Below are 17910 nucleotides of genomic sequence, written 5' to 3'. Positions count from 1 at the left end.
TATGCACTTACCGAAACAAATCTTTAAAAATGCCAATTCAACCTATAAAGTTGAACAAAACGCGATAAAAAAAGCCCGCGAAATCGGAGTTCAAACGTTTCACTAAATTCCCTCCAGCGCTGGGGGGAAAACTGGTTTCAACACCTGTGCTGCGCTGCGTCCATAACGCATGCGCAGTGAATAGGTTCGCGGAGGTTGAAACAGAGTGCATGCCCAGAGTATGAGGTCGTGAGCAGTAGTCTAATCTTTGTTGTGTACACAAACAAGTAAATAATCTACTCGTTACGAAACAAAACTTGTTGATTGTGGTAAGCAGTCTCTGCCACATAGAAAGCTCAGTGTCTGGTTTATTCACACCTATATGTCTGTCTGACTGTCTGTTAAAGACAACATGCAACACACAGCTTCAATCATTGACCACGTGCAATTTGAACCTAACACCTATCAGACTATACGACATAACGAAAATAAGTTGATTTATGACTCGTGCACCCGAGTCCCGTGTCTGCCACATTATGTAATTAGGCACATGTGATACACATGACATGTTTTTATGTCAAACTACAATAATTTTTGAAACAGCAAATGAAACAGCCAATCGGAAGCCGTGCATATCCACCCGCTACGACTGGGTTCGGTCTCCCGAGGGCTTCGTTTCGGGGGAAGTAAGCCCAAGTACAAAATATTGCACTTCTTTATGGATAACAACTTCTTTTTGTGTACTTGATGCGTCGTTTCAGTATGGATTCATATATTGATGTCAAACAAAATCATATGCACTAAAAGAAGTTATCCATGAAGAATATATATAGAGATGTTGGGTTTGGAAAATACATGTTCTCTGAATATGCGCTCGATCCAATAAAAAATCATGTAAAGGTACCACAATCTGCAAAGTTGTGTTTTACGTTGCATGTGACCTTTCACTACGGCCCTGCCTGGGGACCGAAACAGTAAATTGCCCATCCGTGACCCCCGCGAGGTCAAGCCCCTGCAGGCCGGACTGATACATATTTTTGTAATTTTTGTTACTTGCCCGTGGAAGATACTTCAGTGTATTATTTATTAGGTAATATTACACTAGTGTAATGCCGCCTACCGTAACTGTATGCCCATTTAATGCTTTCAGTAAGTTTGCCGTTCTTTCTAGTCAGGACAAGGAAGTAAACAAATCTCAGGCTACAGATCCGCACCGAATCTGTAGCGAGTCTCTGATTCGATAGTTACACGTACAAAGGTGGGAAATGTCACCAATCAGAGATTTTGTTTCCATTTACTGATGTACATTTGTATCCCGATTGCCTTTAACAGATTATGCACATAATGCCAGTTTCAGGATGGATTGCTCGAGGATTGAGGTTCTCTCTTACTGAACATTTCGGAGTAAAGCGTTCAACAATAAACAATTAAATATATACGCAACATAGATATAAATAGATTTGGCTTTTCCCACTAAGCACAGATACTGCGCAGTATTTCTCAGCGTAGAAACCACGTATGTTCACTTGTGAAAATATGTTCAAATGTCACGTATTCACGGAAAAGCTAATGGTCGTTCCCATTTCTGCCTGGAGTTACGTCTTGAATATATGCATACATAGATAATACAATGGGAAAGGAGTCTTTAGTGTCAGGCGACTGAGGAGTTGATCTGTTTCCGATCATACTCTGTTCAGGCAATGGATAGCCGTTCCCCTGAAGTACACCGGAAAGATATCAAACGCGATTGTACGATACGTCTTGAAAACAAAGAAGCAAAGCAGAAGCGATGCATGACCGAGAGGAAGACAGTGAACGATAGATCAACCAGTGTCAGTTGTTGGACCCTGCCAATGATGTGCAAATACATCGACTTCCGGAGAGATGTGTCTCGCTGGTTGCGCGGTAACATCGAAAAGGACCGGCCCACTTTTCAGAAGAATTCCATTGAGTCTAAGCACAGTTATTACAGCGGCATCGAGAGGTTTACCAGTGACCAAAGTACCCGAAGCATGACTGAAGCGGAAGTAAAACACATCGTGTTTGTAATGATCTGTCCTTTGTTGGAACAGCTCGAGTTGAGGATGAACGCTGAAGAGACGATTGATATGGGTTGTATGCCATCCTGCAGGCTTGACTACGTTTTGAAAACTGGTGGTATTCCTGTCGGTGCCATCGAAGTTAAATGCAAGGACTCCTTCGACGAGAACGCCTTCGCCCAGGCTGTTATTCAGCTGGTTGTCCTACAGCAGTGGGCGTATAAGAAGGGTCTTCCTTTCCATGTGGATATGACTCAGGTGCCAATCGTTAATATCCTCACTGACGGAGAAAGATTTGTATTGATGAAGCTGGAAGGAGAAAAGCTATATGTTCAGAAAACCAAGCCACGGGGGCATTCTTTACATCAAGAACTTGTTGTTCGATGCATCTCTCAGGACTTTGGTGACGTTTACAAGCAGCTCCAGGATGCATTGTCACACGCAGTGTCCAAACTGACACAACTATTAAAGTCACATGAATTAGATGAGACGTATACACATGCCGATGGCTGTCAAGGAGAGGCTCCTGTGCACAGAAATAAACACAAGTATCCAGACGAAATCAGGTAGGCTTAGAGTAGAGAGTAGTATCTGACGGACCAATCGTCCACTGTACTGGGCCTCGTTTCATAAACTCTCGTAAGCCTAACAGGGCCCCTGGACTGGAGGGGTTGGTGTTGGGGTAGCTCATCGGTAATGTGTGGGAGGGCGGGCATATTATGATTACTGTTCAAGAGGTGAGGCATGATTTATTTACCTCAGAGGTCCAAAAGGTTTGAACATTGGTTCACGCCTGAATTTGCCCAATATGTCAATCTAAGAGTCAAAACTTGCTGAAGTCATGAATCAGCATTATTTCACCCACTACTCCGCTACTGAAAATGTTCATTCTTTAAAATGTGCAATACAAAGAAAGGGTGACATATTGTATATCATATGAAAGCCAACACATTTGGCATTAAGAAAATCACAAAATTAAGTACACCATTGTACTCACTACTGTGTCAGTACAGAGAAAAGATAAAAATAGATAAAACATAGAAAACTGCACATCTTTCATTTTTCATTATATATACAAATAAACACATGAAGAACATGTGTCGTTTGAACTGACATATATATAGCCAGTCATTTTAAACTAGAATTAGAACTTTCTATTAGATTTGCGATGCACATGATAAACATATAACACGCGTTGGTCATAGGAACCAATGTTCCAAACTTTTGAACCTCTCAAGGTAAATAAATGGACCTTATCTCTTAGACTAATATAGATAATATAATAATGAAGACTATGAGTCCTCGTATTATTTCATTCAGTGTTTCCAGAAATGTGTTTTCAACACGACATGAAGACAACACCTCATCCCTAAACGCATTCAACGCGGGTGGTCAAAGATGGATAAGTATGAAAATGTAATAGTAGGAACTAAAAACAAATCTCACCGAGACGGGTGCTTCTTCCAACGACGCCATGTTTTGCTGCGTGAGTTTCCGCTCGCGACCGAAAAATCTCCGAAGATGGCCGATCGTGTTTCCAGTATTACCGACATTGCTTCCGATAGGGCCGATGTGTTTCTGTTATTACCGCTAAACTACCGATATCGCTGCAATTGTTTCGCGAGTGGGCTGCGTTTGTTTACATTTGAGATGCAATTCCTTCAAATTTGCTGTAATTCCTTCAATTACTTAGGGGGGCCTGTGTTTTGTAGCTATCGTTTTATTTCAACCTATCCCCACCTCAGTGACTGAAATGGCAATGAGATGAGACAAATAGGAAGTATATGCCCCGTGTTGTGGCAGTATTTTCACAGTGTTTATGACTTGTAAGTCGTAATCAACATTCTCTCCAAAATATCAACTTTAAACAAATATGAACTTAAAACAAATATCAACTTTAAATAAAACAGTAAATCAAATAAACTGAAATTAATATTGCGAATCCTCATAAATTTACCTTGCGAAATGAATAGAGCTGTGACGATTTATAGTTGTATCCATACTCGTGATATTTTATCGAACGATAAATACATTTAAATCTTTTTTCGTATCATGACACGTATCGTTGACATCCAAAGTGTTAATTGTCACCAGAAATTGACGGTTATGTCAATGTTTACACTGTTACTTGATATCAAAATATGTTTCTAAAGAAACTGAAGATAGCATATCGGTGATGTATATCGAATCGTATCGTATCGTTCCAAGATATCGCGATCCGTATCGTATCGTATCGTTCCAAGATATCGCGATCCGTATCGTATCGTATCGTTCCAAGATATCGCGATCCGTATCGTATCGTATCGTTCCAAGATATCGCGATCCGTATCGTATCGTATCATTCCAAGATATCGCAATCCGTATCGTATGGTATCGTGAATTTTCTGTGTCGTCACAACTCTACAAATGAACATGTAAATCTCACAGATTAATTCAACTTAAAATAGACGTTGTTTAAATAGTTTCAAATCTCTACATTTGTTTGTATTACAGTAGGCTTGGTCTGAGCTCATCACGTACCGCACGTAGATTTATTCCACAGTTGTTTCTTTGCACTTATCCCCTTGCAATACATACCAATAATAGCCATTTGAATCCATGATCGCTTGTTGAACAACTTTTATGCTAAGTTGAACAAAGGTCTGAGATTTAAATGTTTTGCAGGCAAGGTAAATTCTGGGGATTCGCAATATTATTTTCACTTTATTTGGTTTACGTGTCCGTTTAAGGTGATACGTACGTTTTCATTGCAGACAAGACTATTGTATTTGCACACGTAGTCTGTTGAATTATCTCCCTTGTTCAGTAATAATTTTAAGGACCGTTGCATTTCCCAGCGACTCAAATAACAAGTAACATCTGATGATTTTCGAATTTGATGGCTATGGCAAGTTATTGTTAATATACTATACTAAAATTAAAGAGAGACAAACGTTTAAGATGTATATGCTATGTATTATAGAAAATTGATAATCAACATATTTGGCACTAGTCATTGTCGCGGACTGAGGTTCAACACATTCTCAATATCTCCAGGGCATACGTTCCGAAAAGTATCCACTATACCCTGGATGCATCTACGGCTCAGCCCGATAAATTCATTACCTCCATTGGATGGCTTTTTATCCAATCAGGTGTCTACGCTGGGAAGTTGAGCGAACCAATCACAACTCACTTTCGCTTTTTAAATTATCTAACCGATTAAACTTGGCAAACAAACCATACAGAGGTTCTCTGAAAGAGGTAGATAGAGTTCTTGCATATGTTTCTAAAACGTTTCGGACCTATAAATTTGTCAGTATGACTTTTTCAAATTGTGAGTCGCACGGCGAGCAAAACTTCGCAGTTGCGACTGCTACCTTTGTTGACACTGGCAAGCTAGGTTATAACGGCGTCCTAGCTGATTGGCTACTGTGAGAATGCGGAGTCAGTAAAGGGAGGTAATATAATTATCGGGCCGAGCTGTAGATGCGTCCAGGGTATAGTGGAGACTTTTCGGAACGTATACTCTGGAGATATCGAGGATGGGTTCACCTTGGCATACGTGAAACAATCAAATGTGAAGGTAATCATTTCTCAATAACTTCACTGATTTCCGTGAGAATCGAATTCCCTTGCATCGTGGTCCACTAGAGCCAATCAACTATTTTTCGCAAGGGAGCTAACCCATCTCACTTAATACTTGAAGGTACAAGAAGACAAGCATTTGTGGAGATCTCTCTCGCCGGAGACTTAACTTGGTTGAAATTGAAAGTTGAAAGATATGAAATCAATTTCAACTTCTTTTCTTGAAATTACAAGAACATTGTATTTAAATTTCAACTCATTGCGTATCTTGAAATTTCGGGGGAAAACGTACGGTGGTGCGGCAGTCTAAGTAAACTTAGTCTCAGTGTATTTCGTTACACTCCACCGCTGAGTCTAACAAAACCTAGTAGAAGTTCGCGTCAGGTAACCTTTGAGCAACCAATGACGGTCCAATCAAATGCGAGACGGTTAAATAGATTTAACCAGGGATACTCTATAACATCTCTATATAGGCTCCCTGATTTAACCAATCAGACAACGGCTACTATTTAGGGATCGGAGGGACTTTCAAAATATTCAGGTCACCGACACAGATCTCTCCACAAACAAAAGTCAGCATATAACACAGTTATTTGACCTGCAGTATATACGCTTTGGGGTTTCTGTTGACATGGTTACCATTAGCTAATCTTTCCGCAAATTAACATCCTTGAATATTGTCAAAAACACTGTTTTCGGCGACTGTTTACTCACCGTTGTCATGGCAGTACGTACGCCGTGTGCATCATCCGGAAGCGAGCGTACGCTAAATAGCATTCGAAATCGTTCGGGTACGAACCTTTTCGAGATAAAAAGTTCAACAGGTATATGCGAATGTGCACTTTCGCTATTTGGTAAGTTGTGTTCTGATAGGTCAATCTCAAAGGTTACCTGACGCGACCCCCCATAAAGGTTTGTTAAACTCAGTGGTGGAGTGTAACGAAAAGTACTGAGGATAAGTTTACTTAGACTGGGTGGTGCAGTGGCATTATAGAGCCATGTACGGTGGTACGGTGGCATTATAGAGCCATGTGTTTTTCTTTTCGTTAAATTTCAAGTGTCTCCAATTATGCTGCTGAATAGAAAGCTTCTTAACAACTAAATACTAGTATATAAAATCGACATGTTTCCTTTCAGTATAAATCCATTATCGAATGAAAACAAGTGGCGGGGGTTTCTCTCCCCACTGAGGGAAAAGAAGAGGAAAAGAAAGGTGGCTTCTTGTGGATCTGTGGATGACACAATTCAAGGACCAACATCGCTTTCACGAACATTCGCCACAAAACTTGGTGATGTGTTCTATTTTAAACCGAAGGCACGAGCGTCTGAGGGAGGGATACAATCACAGCAGAAAAAAAGAAAGATAGAACGTCATCAACGACATCAGAAGATGGTTCACAAACAACCTTTGAAATTAGATGACGACAAAATGGGAAAAACATACAGGATCTTTGGAACCAAGGCCCAAGTTCCCAGTACAACACGAAGAGTAGGAGAAGGCACTGTTCATCCAACCAAAGGAATCAAGAAAGAACCTGGGCTTTAAGTTCTCTAACAAAATGTAAACAGAGCTGTGGGCACTTACATAATGGCAACCGTTCACATTCACTGAATGTCAGTCATACTGATATATCTACACACTTAAATATTCAGCATTTTGTACTCAAAATGGCTTTATCTTGGGAATTTAGTTAGTTTCAGCACATGCAATGTTATTTTTTTTCAAATTATAACTTCATTTCGTTCATGCTTGTTTAGTGGGGAAGTCTTTTTGGATCTTGTTTTTTCCTGAAAGGACAAGGTATGATAAGGGTGTTTTTTGGCCCACTAACATAATTGGCTGAAAACATGTCATTTGTTTAGAGACAAGTTAGCTTTGCATAAAAATGCTATATTTTATATGTTCTGAGGTGTAATTTTACTGCAGAGGGGCCCAAAATGGGTTTTATCAGTTCTAATGAAAAATAACAAGAAGTCTGAAATATCAGTGTCTCATAATGGCTTATTTACCACTGTTATTTTATTTACATACAAATTACAGCAGTTTTACGACAGGTAGTCATGCTGAAAAACATGTCAATGTCAATCATAATGTTTTAACATCAAGGGGCCCAATTAGGGTTGCAAAACATTGTTAATTCAATTACTTGCCAATTGTGTCTCCAAAACTCAGTCGTTATTCACAGCATTCTTTGCAAATGTAATCCATGGGTCCGTTGTACAACATATAAGCATGATAACAATCATGTTGTACTGAGAATCACAGGGGCCTGTTTTGGGTAAAGCTTCATTTTGGGCACAGCATCATTCTTAAACTAGTAAGTGTTGCAAGTCAGCATTTACAACCAGTTTTAGCAAATATACAGTTAGCATCTCAATCATCATATGTTACTTCAATAGCCAACCATGATGCACTAAAATCACAGGTCTTGACCTCAAAGGGGCCCATTTCGGGTGAAATTTCATTGTCAGCGCAGGTTCATATTAACACCATGCGCATGTTGAAGTCAGTATTCAAAATACTTCACAGAGTAAGTATTCACTACTTATCCACTTTAAAGATATAAAACATACATTATTACTCTTCATTCACACAGTCATCAATCTCAGTATTCCGATTACACCTTAAATACTAAACCAAAAACAAAACATCAGTTTAGATAATCCAACTCCGTTTTCCTCACTTCTCATTTTCTATTTTCAAGGAAATCACATGACCGCTAACATAGACTGTCACATGACAACAACATGCGCCATTGTTTATCAAACATCGTTATTAAAATTTTCAATATCATAAGGCACTCACAAGGCTGATTTTTGAGAGGTAAACATTGGTGTTTGGTGATGGTCTCTGCTAGAAAAGTAAGAAGATGTCTGAAGATTTTCAAAATATGATCAAGCAGCACTGTAAAGGTGAGAATCTTTGTTATTATGTAAGAAGTTGATCAAAGTTTTTCTATCATCTGTGTATCAAACACCTTTGAGTCACTGTCAAAACAACACTGTCATTCAACAGGATTGCCATGTATAAACATATGTAACATGGCAGGGCAATTCAGCGAAGGACCCGATCAGCCCGGGGGGATAACTGGATCGCATGTTACACCTAAAAAGCGAAAATTATCTGTTAAGACAATAGAGACAAAATACGAGGCTGTTATAGATAAATTCCCCACATGTACACGTATGTACATTCCGATTCCGTTTGTATGAACTATACAACTTTTTATACTGAATGAAAATGAATTAGTGCTGTCAACTAAATGGGATCGCTTGTGAGTTTGTTAAATTATTCTTGTTCTTATCTTTTTGTATGTATATTTATTTGCCATGACGAATAAAGTGATTGAATTGATTTACATTTGTATATGTTGTAATTTAAAGATCAATACTGCCGTAAACGTTTATTGCAAAGATATATTGTTCGTATGTGTATCCTACTGCAAAATAACGATGTGTTAAGCAACGTGGTCGTGTTGGTTCTTGGTCTTTTCAATGCTGACGGATGTGTCGAACACTCGGATAAGTCGAACTTTCCCCTTGGACCCAACGAGTTCGACACAACGGGGTTTGACTGTATGTATTTTAGAGCACAAAACCATTCAAAATATAACATATCATGGAACAGATGTGTAAATGTGATGGATTGTTTTTAAAGATGTTTGTTTATGTCAGTGTTTATTTTTTGAGATGTTGTATGGGGCAATTTCATAAACCGAAAAAAATGTACTTTTTTAAAGATTTTGATGTGAGCAAAAGCGTGACCCACCACAAATTTTTAGGTGTGCGTTCTAATTTACTCTCTTCATATGTGGTGAAAAAATTGGGATGGGCACGCTTTTGCTCACACTTTTCTATCACTCTGAAAATCAGAAAATGTAGGTTTCTAGAAGATATTTAGGAGATAAACGTACTGTGTTGGAAAATTAGATGAATGTTATGCAGAATTGATAGTCTCTAAATTAATCATTTGAAACCTCACGCGTAACATTCATCTAATTTTCCAACACAGTACGTTTATCTCCATTCTACCATAACCGATTTAAAATCGAACTCCTTCCTTCCGCGGAAGGCACTGTGTAATCCGGCATGGCGCGAGAGGCGAATTGAACTCGTCTGTGAAAGGTATTAAAGGTGCCTTTCGTATTTATTAACATACATCGTAACCTAAAACGTATTGTCTACAGAAAACAAACAACTGTCTATACATTGCAATAATTTAATGCTTAACAGCTTGGTTCAGATAAACAAATCTAAATACAACGGAAACCAGTCTATTTGGATAACCCTCTCCCAACACGATAATGGACTGGTCTGACCTAATGGTAGAATGTAAAATATGTTAACTTTGAGGTCTTCAAAGAGGAAAACTAACAACACTAAAAAAATGAAAATGCAATTGGCGGTAACTTCAACAATTAATTTAGCTCCTTTTATGCTAAAATTATCGTGTTGAAAAAATTTGATAATCATGACATGTTGTGGGCAAATAAGGGCCTCTATCATACCTTGTCCTTTCAAGATGCATGTTTAGTTCAAGAAAATGTCCCGAAAAGGCTTCCGAAGATAAGCTCATTTAGCATCCATGCGTCTTCACATGAAAATTTACATCGATTAACTCATGGTCTTTACTGGACATATTACGCTATTGCCTGCATATCAGGTGAGCTACAGTAATAGTAATGCCTTTCATACAAAACAGACCCTGTAAGTAACTATTGTTATTGTGAAAGGAACATTATTGTTATTGTCCTAGAGCATCTGGTGACTTATATTAAGCTAGGAGTGAAAACAGGACACCGGTATTAGCACCCGGTGTCTTAAGGTAATCTAATTTTCATAACGGGGTCACGCACTTACCACTATATGCGGACAACAGTATCAGCACCCGGTGTCTTATAGTAATCTAATTTTCATAACGGGGTCACGTATTTACCACTGTATGAGGACACCAGTATCAGCACCTGGTGTGTTATAGTAATCTAATTTTCATAACGGGGTCACGTACTTACCACTATATGAGGACACCAGTATCAGCACCCGGTGTCTTATAGTAATCTAATTTCCATAACCTGGTCACGTATTTACCACTATATGAGGACACCAGTATCAGCACCCGATGTCTTATAGTAATCTAATTTTCATAACGTGTCACGTACTTACCACTGTATGAGGACACCAGTATCAGCACCCGATGTGTCATAGTAATCTAATTTTCATAACGGGGTCACGTACTTACCACTGTATGAGGACACCAGTATCAGCACCCGATGTGTCATAGTAATCTAATTTTTAGAACGGGGTCACGTATTTACCACTGTATGAGGACACCAGTATCAGCACCCAGTGTGTCATAGTAATCTTATTTTCATAATGGGTTCACGTATTTACCACAGTATGAAGACACCAGTATCAGCACCCGGTGTCTTATAGTAATGTAATTTTCATAACCTGGTCACGTATTTATCACTATATGAGGACACCAGTATCAGCACCCGATGTCTTATAGTAATCTAATTTTCATAACGGGGTCACGTACTTACCACTGTATGAGGACACCAGTATCAGCACCCGGTGTCTTTTAGTAATCTAATTTTCATAACCTGGTCACGTATTTATCACTATATGAGGACACCAGTATCAGCACCCGATGTCTTATAGTAATCTAATTTTCATAACGTGGTCACGTACTTACCACTTTATGAGGACACCAGTATCAGCACCCGGTGTCTTATAGTAATCTAATTTTCATAACCTGGTCACGTATTTATCACTATATGAGGACACCAGTATCAGCACCCGATGTCTTATAGTAATCTAATTTTCATAACGGGGTCACGTACTTACCACTATGTGAGGACACCAGTGTCAGCACCCGGTGTGTTGTAGTAATCTAATTTTCATAATGGGGTCACGTACTTACCACTTTATGAGGACACCAGTATCAGCACCCGGTGTCTTATAGTAATCTAATTTCCATAACCTGGTCACGTATTTACCACTATATGAGGACACCAGTATCAGCACCCGATGTCTTATAGTAATCTAATTTTCATAACGTGTCACGTACTTACCACTATGTGAGGACACCAGTATCAGCACCCGATGTGTCATAGTAATCTAATTTTCATAACGGGGTCACGTATTTACCACTGTATGAGGACACCAGTATCAGCACCCAGTGTGTCATAGTAATCTTATTTTCATAATGGGTTCACGTATTTACCACAGTATGAAGACACCAGTATCAGCACCCGGTGTCTTTTAGTAATCTAATTTTCATAACCTGGTCACGTATTTATCACTATATGAGGACACCAGTATCAGCCCCCGATGTCTTATAGTAATCTAATTTTCATAACGTGGTCACGTACTTACCACTTTATGAGGACACCAGTATCAGCACCCGGTGTGTTGTAGTAATCTAATTTTCATAATGGGGTCACGTACTTACCACTTTATGAGGACACCAGTATCAGCACCCGGTGTCTTATAGTAATCTAATTTCCATAACCTGGTCACGTATTTACCACTATATGAGGACACCAGTATCAGCACCCGATGTCCTGTAGTAATCTAATTTTCATAACATGTCACGTACTTACCACTGTATGAGGACACCAGTATCAGCCCCCGATGTGTCATAGTAATCTTATTTTCAAAATGGGTTCACGTATTTACCACTCTCTAAGGACAGCATCCGGAGTTGTATATTAGATGTTGAAATAACAACTTATGATCCTTGTCAAACCTCTGTTACTCAAAGGTGCATACATAAGGTAATATTTCACCTTTATCACAAAGCATGTCGAATCAAACACAATAGTGCGGACACCATCAGGGAATGCACTTACTCGTCTCTTGTACTAATACAAGTTGTTCATTGGTCCCATACATAGAGGGTACATCTATTTTGAACTGTTGGAAGCAAGAGTATTGGATTTTAAACCATTAGGGAAAGTTATGTTCGTTGTTCTTAGAAGAGTTGTGTCAGCATAACTGAATAACTGTCACAGAGCAGTTATTTCTGTTTACAAATTGTACGTATTTTGACAACCTTCACCGTGCCTACTACATTACATGCGTATTAACTAAATATGTCCTCCTGGTGTATGTCATTTAGTCACCCTCACAGGGAAGTAAAGCCCTTGCAAAGTTTATTTAAATAACTACCCTGTAAGAGTGATTAACGTATACATTATGAGGTGTACCGGAGATAGGCAAGAGCCCAAACACTCCTAACACGAAAAACAAACTAATTCCCACAGTTCGGCATTTCCAGCGGGTAACAGAGTAAAAATTACTCACTTGTAAGCAGGGTACATTGATTAGCTCAGCCAATTAGAAAACGACATTTATGTGTGAGGTATGTTTGCAAACAGAGTCATCTCAGTTATATTTTGAAATGTCATAATCAATGTTGATACATTTAAATATTTTTAAAATACTTTTATCTTTTTTTATACACTGTCCTAAACGTAACACACGTATCACCAGTAGTAACCTCATGTTGTTGACCTTTTTAGGCGCATGCTATGTTTTCTTTTTAGGCGCATGCTATGTTTTCTTTTTAGGCGCATGCTATGTTTTCTTTTTAGGCGCATGCTATGTTTTCATAATACATTTGATACATACGTGTTTTTATACATTCTAATTATATTTTAATTACATCTTTAAGATGTTTTTGATATATTTATGAGGTACAAATTTGTATTCTTTTGCAATGGCGTTTTATATTTAGAGAAATATACATTGATTTGAATCCAAACTTGATTACACCTTTTCATTGCATAATTGCGAGGATTTCGGATTAGGTTCAGTTTAATTAAGAAATACAATACGTTCTACCGCCAAGCGTCCTTGTGCTTTATCTATAATAGTTCAGGGCGAAAGTGTGCTTTCGTACACTATACATGGTGGTAGAGCGAAATGTATTTCTTTTCTAAGATGCCGTATTTAATAATTTCTAAGTTTAATTTCGATTAATCTATGACAGGAAACAAACGACGGTGTCTGTGACCTAAATTAAGAATCCTTGCACAGGGCTAACTGACGCGCTGTTCTTTTCACGTGTCACCCCCCTTCGTTAAGACAAACGTTACTAGAAAAACAAATGATGAACAGTTTCATGATGGTTTATGTTCGGGTTAAATATCTTCTCTAGATCGTTTTTCAATTACATCTGTGATTCTCTTAAACCATACAAGGCAATATGACCGTCTCATTTCTACTACCAACGGAAGTTTAGATCAATACATTCAGCTGAAGTGACTAGTCATGCGACATTCCACGATTGCATTGTGGGAATGTAAACATTGACAACTTTACCGTGTCCCTGTAAAACTTTGAGTCGAACTATGAGACATTTTATCCGTCGAAAAACATAAACGTAATGTTTCCACCAGTGATGTTAGCTGTGTGACGCAACTGTAAACCAAGAAACGGGATGCGATGAAGCACTTTACTGTGGGAATCTGTACGGGGCTATGGCAGCTGACATCCATCGTGACGTCGGTTACATTGTGACGTAATGCAAAAAGGTTTGATTACGAGGGGGCAGACTGGAATGGCGCAGCGACGTCTACACATTAATGCAAACCTGCACATTATCGTCTGATAAAGTATTGTCGGCGCCTTTGATCTTTCGCCGAAGCATCTTAGAATTAAAGGTCACATGCAACGTAAAACACAACTTTGCAGATTCTGGTACCGAAACAAATCATAAAAAAGGCCAATTCAACCTATAAAGTTGAAAAAAACGCGATGAAAAAAAAGCCCGCGAAATCGGAGTTCAAACGATTCACTAAATTCCCCCCAGCGCTGGGGGGGGGGGGGGGGGGGGGGGGGACTGGTTTCAGCAGCTGTGCTGCGCTGCGTCCATAACGCATGCGCAGTGAATAGGTTCGCGGAGCTCGAAACAGTATGCATGCTCGGAGTATGAGATCGTGGGCAGTAGTCTAATCTTGGTTGTATAATAATCTACTCGTTACGTAAAACAACCTGTTGATTGTGGTAAGCAGTCTCTGTCACAGAGAAAGCTCAGTGTTTGGTTTATTCACACCTATATGTCTGCCTGCCTGTCTGCTAAAGACAACATGCAATACACAGCTTCAATCATTGACCACGTGCAATTTAAACTTAACACCTATCAGACTACACGACATAAAGAAAATAAGTTGATTTATGACTCGTGCACCCGAGTCCCGTGTCTGGAACATTATGTAATTAGGCACGTGTGATACACATGACATGTTTTTATGTCTTATGTCTGTGGGTTGCAAACATACTACATTCATTTTTTTCGGATGACTGGATCTGACGGAAACTGGTGCAAACTCTTGTCAGTTTTTAAGTCCTGCTTTGTACTTGGACGAATGACAGATTCCAGCCACGCAGTAGTTTACCATCTCTACTGACATGATTTTTTTATTGGATCGAGCGCAAATTCAGAGAACATTATTTTCCAAACTCAACATCTCTATATACATTCTTCATGGATAACGACTTCTTTTAGTGTATATGATTTTGTTTGACAACAGTATATGAATCCATACAGAAACGATGCATCAAGTACACAAAAAGAAGTTGTTATCCATAAAGAATCTTACTTTCTTGTGACTGGCTATGCTTCTAAAATGCCCATCAAACAGATCAGCAAATGAACCATCCAATCGGAAGCCGTCGTTACACTTGAGTGCATATCCACCCGCTATGACTGGGTTCGGTCTCCTGAGGGCTTCGTTTCGGGGGAAGTAAGCCCAATTAAAAAATATTGCACTTTTGAATCGCGATTGTACGCTTATAATTTTGTTTATTTGGTTTTTTAAATGCAGCAATGTATATTATATGTCATGAATAAGTGATACATGTGTTTTAATTATGTTTGATTTTTTGGTTGCATGTGACCTTTAACTGAGCATCAAGTGAATGATGACAAATAACGTGTATTTTATACCACCTAAAACGGATTACAACCTAGCGACACAGGTGATTTTGACAGAATCGTCTATGAAAACAACGGTTGTAACTCGGAAACTAGGCAGCAGACAAAACTAAATGATAGTAGATTGTGAAAACATATAGCTTTCATATTTCTTAACAGCTTTCGCGATTTCAGGTTTGTACAAACCTGTAAACGAAATATTTTAACCCCCTGAAATGTAGATGAATACTGCACAAACCCTCATTTCTATACCTACAATTACTTCACGGAGACGCGCCGCTCTGGTTGAAATTTCGTTTGCGGCCGAGAATTGTGCACTGTTGACAGAAAGGTCGATTTAAGTTGATTATAGGTCGAAGTGGATAGTTTTAATGGCGATATTTCATTTATAGCGATGTCATTAAGTGATTTTGTATTTGTACCTTACTAGAGTATATGTGATCGTTTTGCAGTCAGACATTAAGCAGCCGGCCCAGTGCTCCCAAATCGAAGCCAAATCATGTTCTCTTCTAAAAACATGCAATTTTCTAAATATATGAAGTACGTATATGAAATAGAGATCCAGGTGTAATTAGATGGAAGTGTTTCAGGTGGAAGAGGTGTACAGTTGAAAGTGTTCCAGGTGTGAGTGTGACAATCGGGTGTATAGCTGGAAGTGCTTCAAGGGGGTGGGGGGTGCGAGAGTCAAGTGTATAATTTGAACCGATTCAAGTGGAATTGTCAGAGTCAGGTATATAGTTGGAAGTGCTTTAGGTGGAAGTTTGAGGTGCAAGTGTGCGTGCATACAGTGGTGGAACTGTTCCAGATGGAAGTTTGAGGTGCAAGTGTGCGTGCATGCAGTGGTGGAACTGTTCCAGATGGAAGTTTGAGGTGCAAGTGTGCGTGCATACAGTGGTGGAACTGTTCCAGATGGAAGTTTGAGGTGCAAGTGTGCGTGCATGCAGTGGTGGAGCTGTTCCAGATGGAAGTTTGAGGTGCAAGTGTGCGTGCATACAGTGGTGGAACTGTTCCAGATGGAAGTGTGAGGTGCAAGTGTGCGTGCATGCAGTGGTGGAACTGTTCCAGATGGAAGTTTGAGGTGCAAGTGTCATTGAAGGCCGGGCGGGACAACTTAGGAATGGCCAGCGAGTCCTAACTTGACACACAGAAGGGAGCAAGCTACAAAGACATATTTTATATCATTGGAAAGATCTCGAGGAGATGAACACGAAAAGTTCATTTGACAGTGTGTTCACGTGTTAATAAGCTCACAAATTTGCTCTGAAAATGCATTTCTGCAGAAATTTCTGGCAGAATACTAGTACTAATAGGCTTTAAACAGGGAAAACGACAACATTTAAAGAAAGTCTATATTAAATTATATAACGATTGTGTTTAATCTTATTCAACTAAGATAGTTCTGGTAGCGAAACAAAAATATCAGATCAGTTGATCACGCTAAGTGCTTATTACTTGGACTACACATGAAACTACCACTCACGCAGCAGTATCATTACTTATACTCTCTAATTTTGTTAAATTAAGATAATTCTGGTAGTGAAAAAAAGTCTGCCAGAAATTTCTGCAGGAAAAAAATTTCTGCCAGAAATTTCTGCGGGAAAAAATATTCTTCCAAAAATTTCTGCCAGAAATTTCTGCAGAAATGCATTTTCAGAGCAAATTTGTGAGCTTATTAACACGTGAACACACTGTCAAATGTTTCGTGTTCATCTCCTCGAGATCTTTCCAATGATATAAAATATGTCTTTGTAGCTTGCTCCTTTCTGCGTGTCAAGTTAGGACTCGCTGGCCATTCCTAAGTTGTCCCGCCCGGCCTTTATGGATACATGCAGTGGTGGAACTGTTTCAGGTGGAAGTTTGAAGTGCACGTGTGGGTACATGGAGTGGTGGAACTGTTTCAGGTGGAAGTTTGAAGTGCACGTGTGGGTACATGGAGTGGTGGAACTGTTTCAGGTGGAAGTTTGAAGTGCACGTGTGGGTACATGGAGTGGTGGAACTGTTTCAGGTGGAAGTTTGAAGTGCACGTGTGGGTACATGGAGTGGTGGAGCTGTTTCAGGTGGAAGTTTGAAGTGCACGTGTGGGTACATGGAGTGGTGGAACTGTTTCAGGTGGAAGTTTGAAGTGCACGTGTGGGTACATGGAGTGGTGGAACTGTTTCAGGTGGAAGTTTGAAGTGCACGTGTGGGTACATGGAGTGGTGGAACTGTTTCAGGTGGAAGTTTGAAGTGCACGTGTGGGTACATGGAGTGGTGGAACTGTTTCAGGTGGAAGTTTGAAGTGCACGTGTGGGTACATGGAGTGGTGGAACTGTTTCAGGTGGAAGTTTGAAGTGCACGTGTGGGTACATGGAGTGGTGGAACTGTTTCAGGTGGATGCGAGAA

General features: G+C 39.4%; 1 protein-coding gene across 1 annotated transcript; it reads left to right on the top strand.

Moving 5' to 3' along the window:
• Positions 1-1435: 1435 nt before the first annotated feature.
• Positions 1436-8974, top strand: LOC137281395 (uncharacterized). The gene is made up of 2 exons (XM_067812594.1): positions 1436-2584; positions 6723-8974. The coding sequence occupies exons 1-2, from the start codon at positions 1680-1682 to the stop codon at positions 7129-7131; spliced, it is 1314 nt and encodes a 437-aa protein (XP_067668695.1). The 5' UTR covers positions 1436-1679; the 3' UTR covers positions 7132-8974.
• Positions 8975-17910: the final 8936 nt, after the last annotated feature.

The sequence above is a fragment of the Haliotis asinina genome, chromosome 4, assembly GCF_037392515.1.
Source record: "Haliotis asinina isolate JCU_RB_2024 chromosome 4, JCU_Hal_asi_v2, whole genome shotgun sequence".
Classification (NCBI taxonomy): Eukaryota; Metazoa; Mollusca; class Gastropoda; order Lepetellida; family Haliotidae; genus Haliotis; species Haliotis asinina.
Note: the sequence above shows the minus strand (reverse complement) of the source record. Positions and strands in the feature narration are given on the sequence as shown.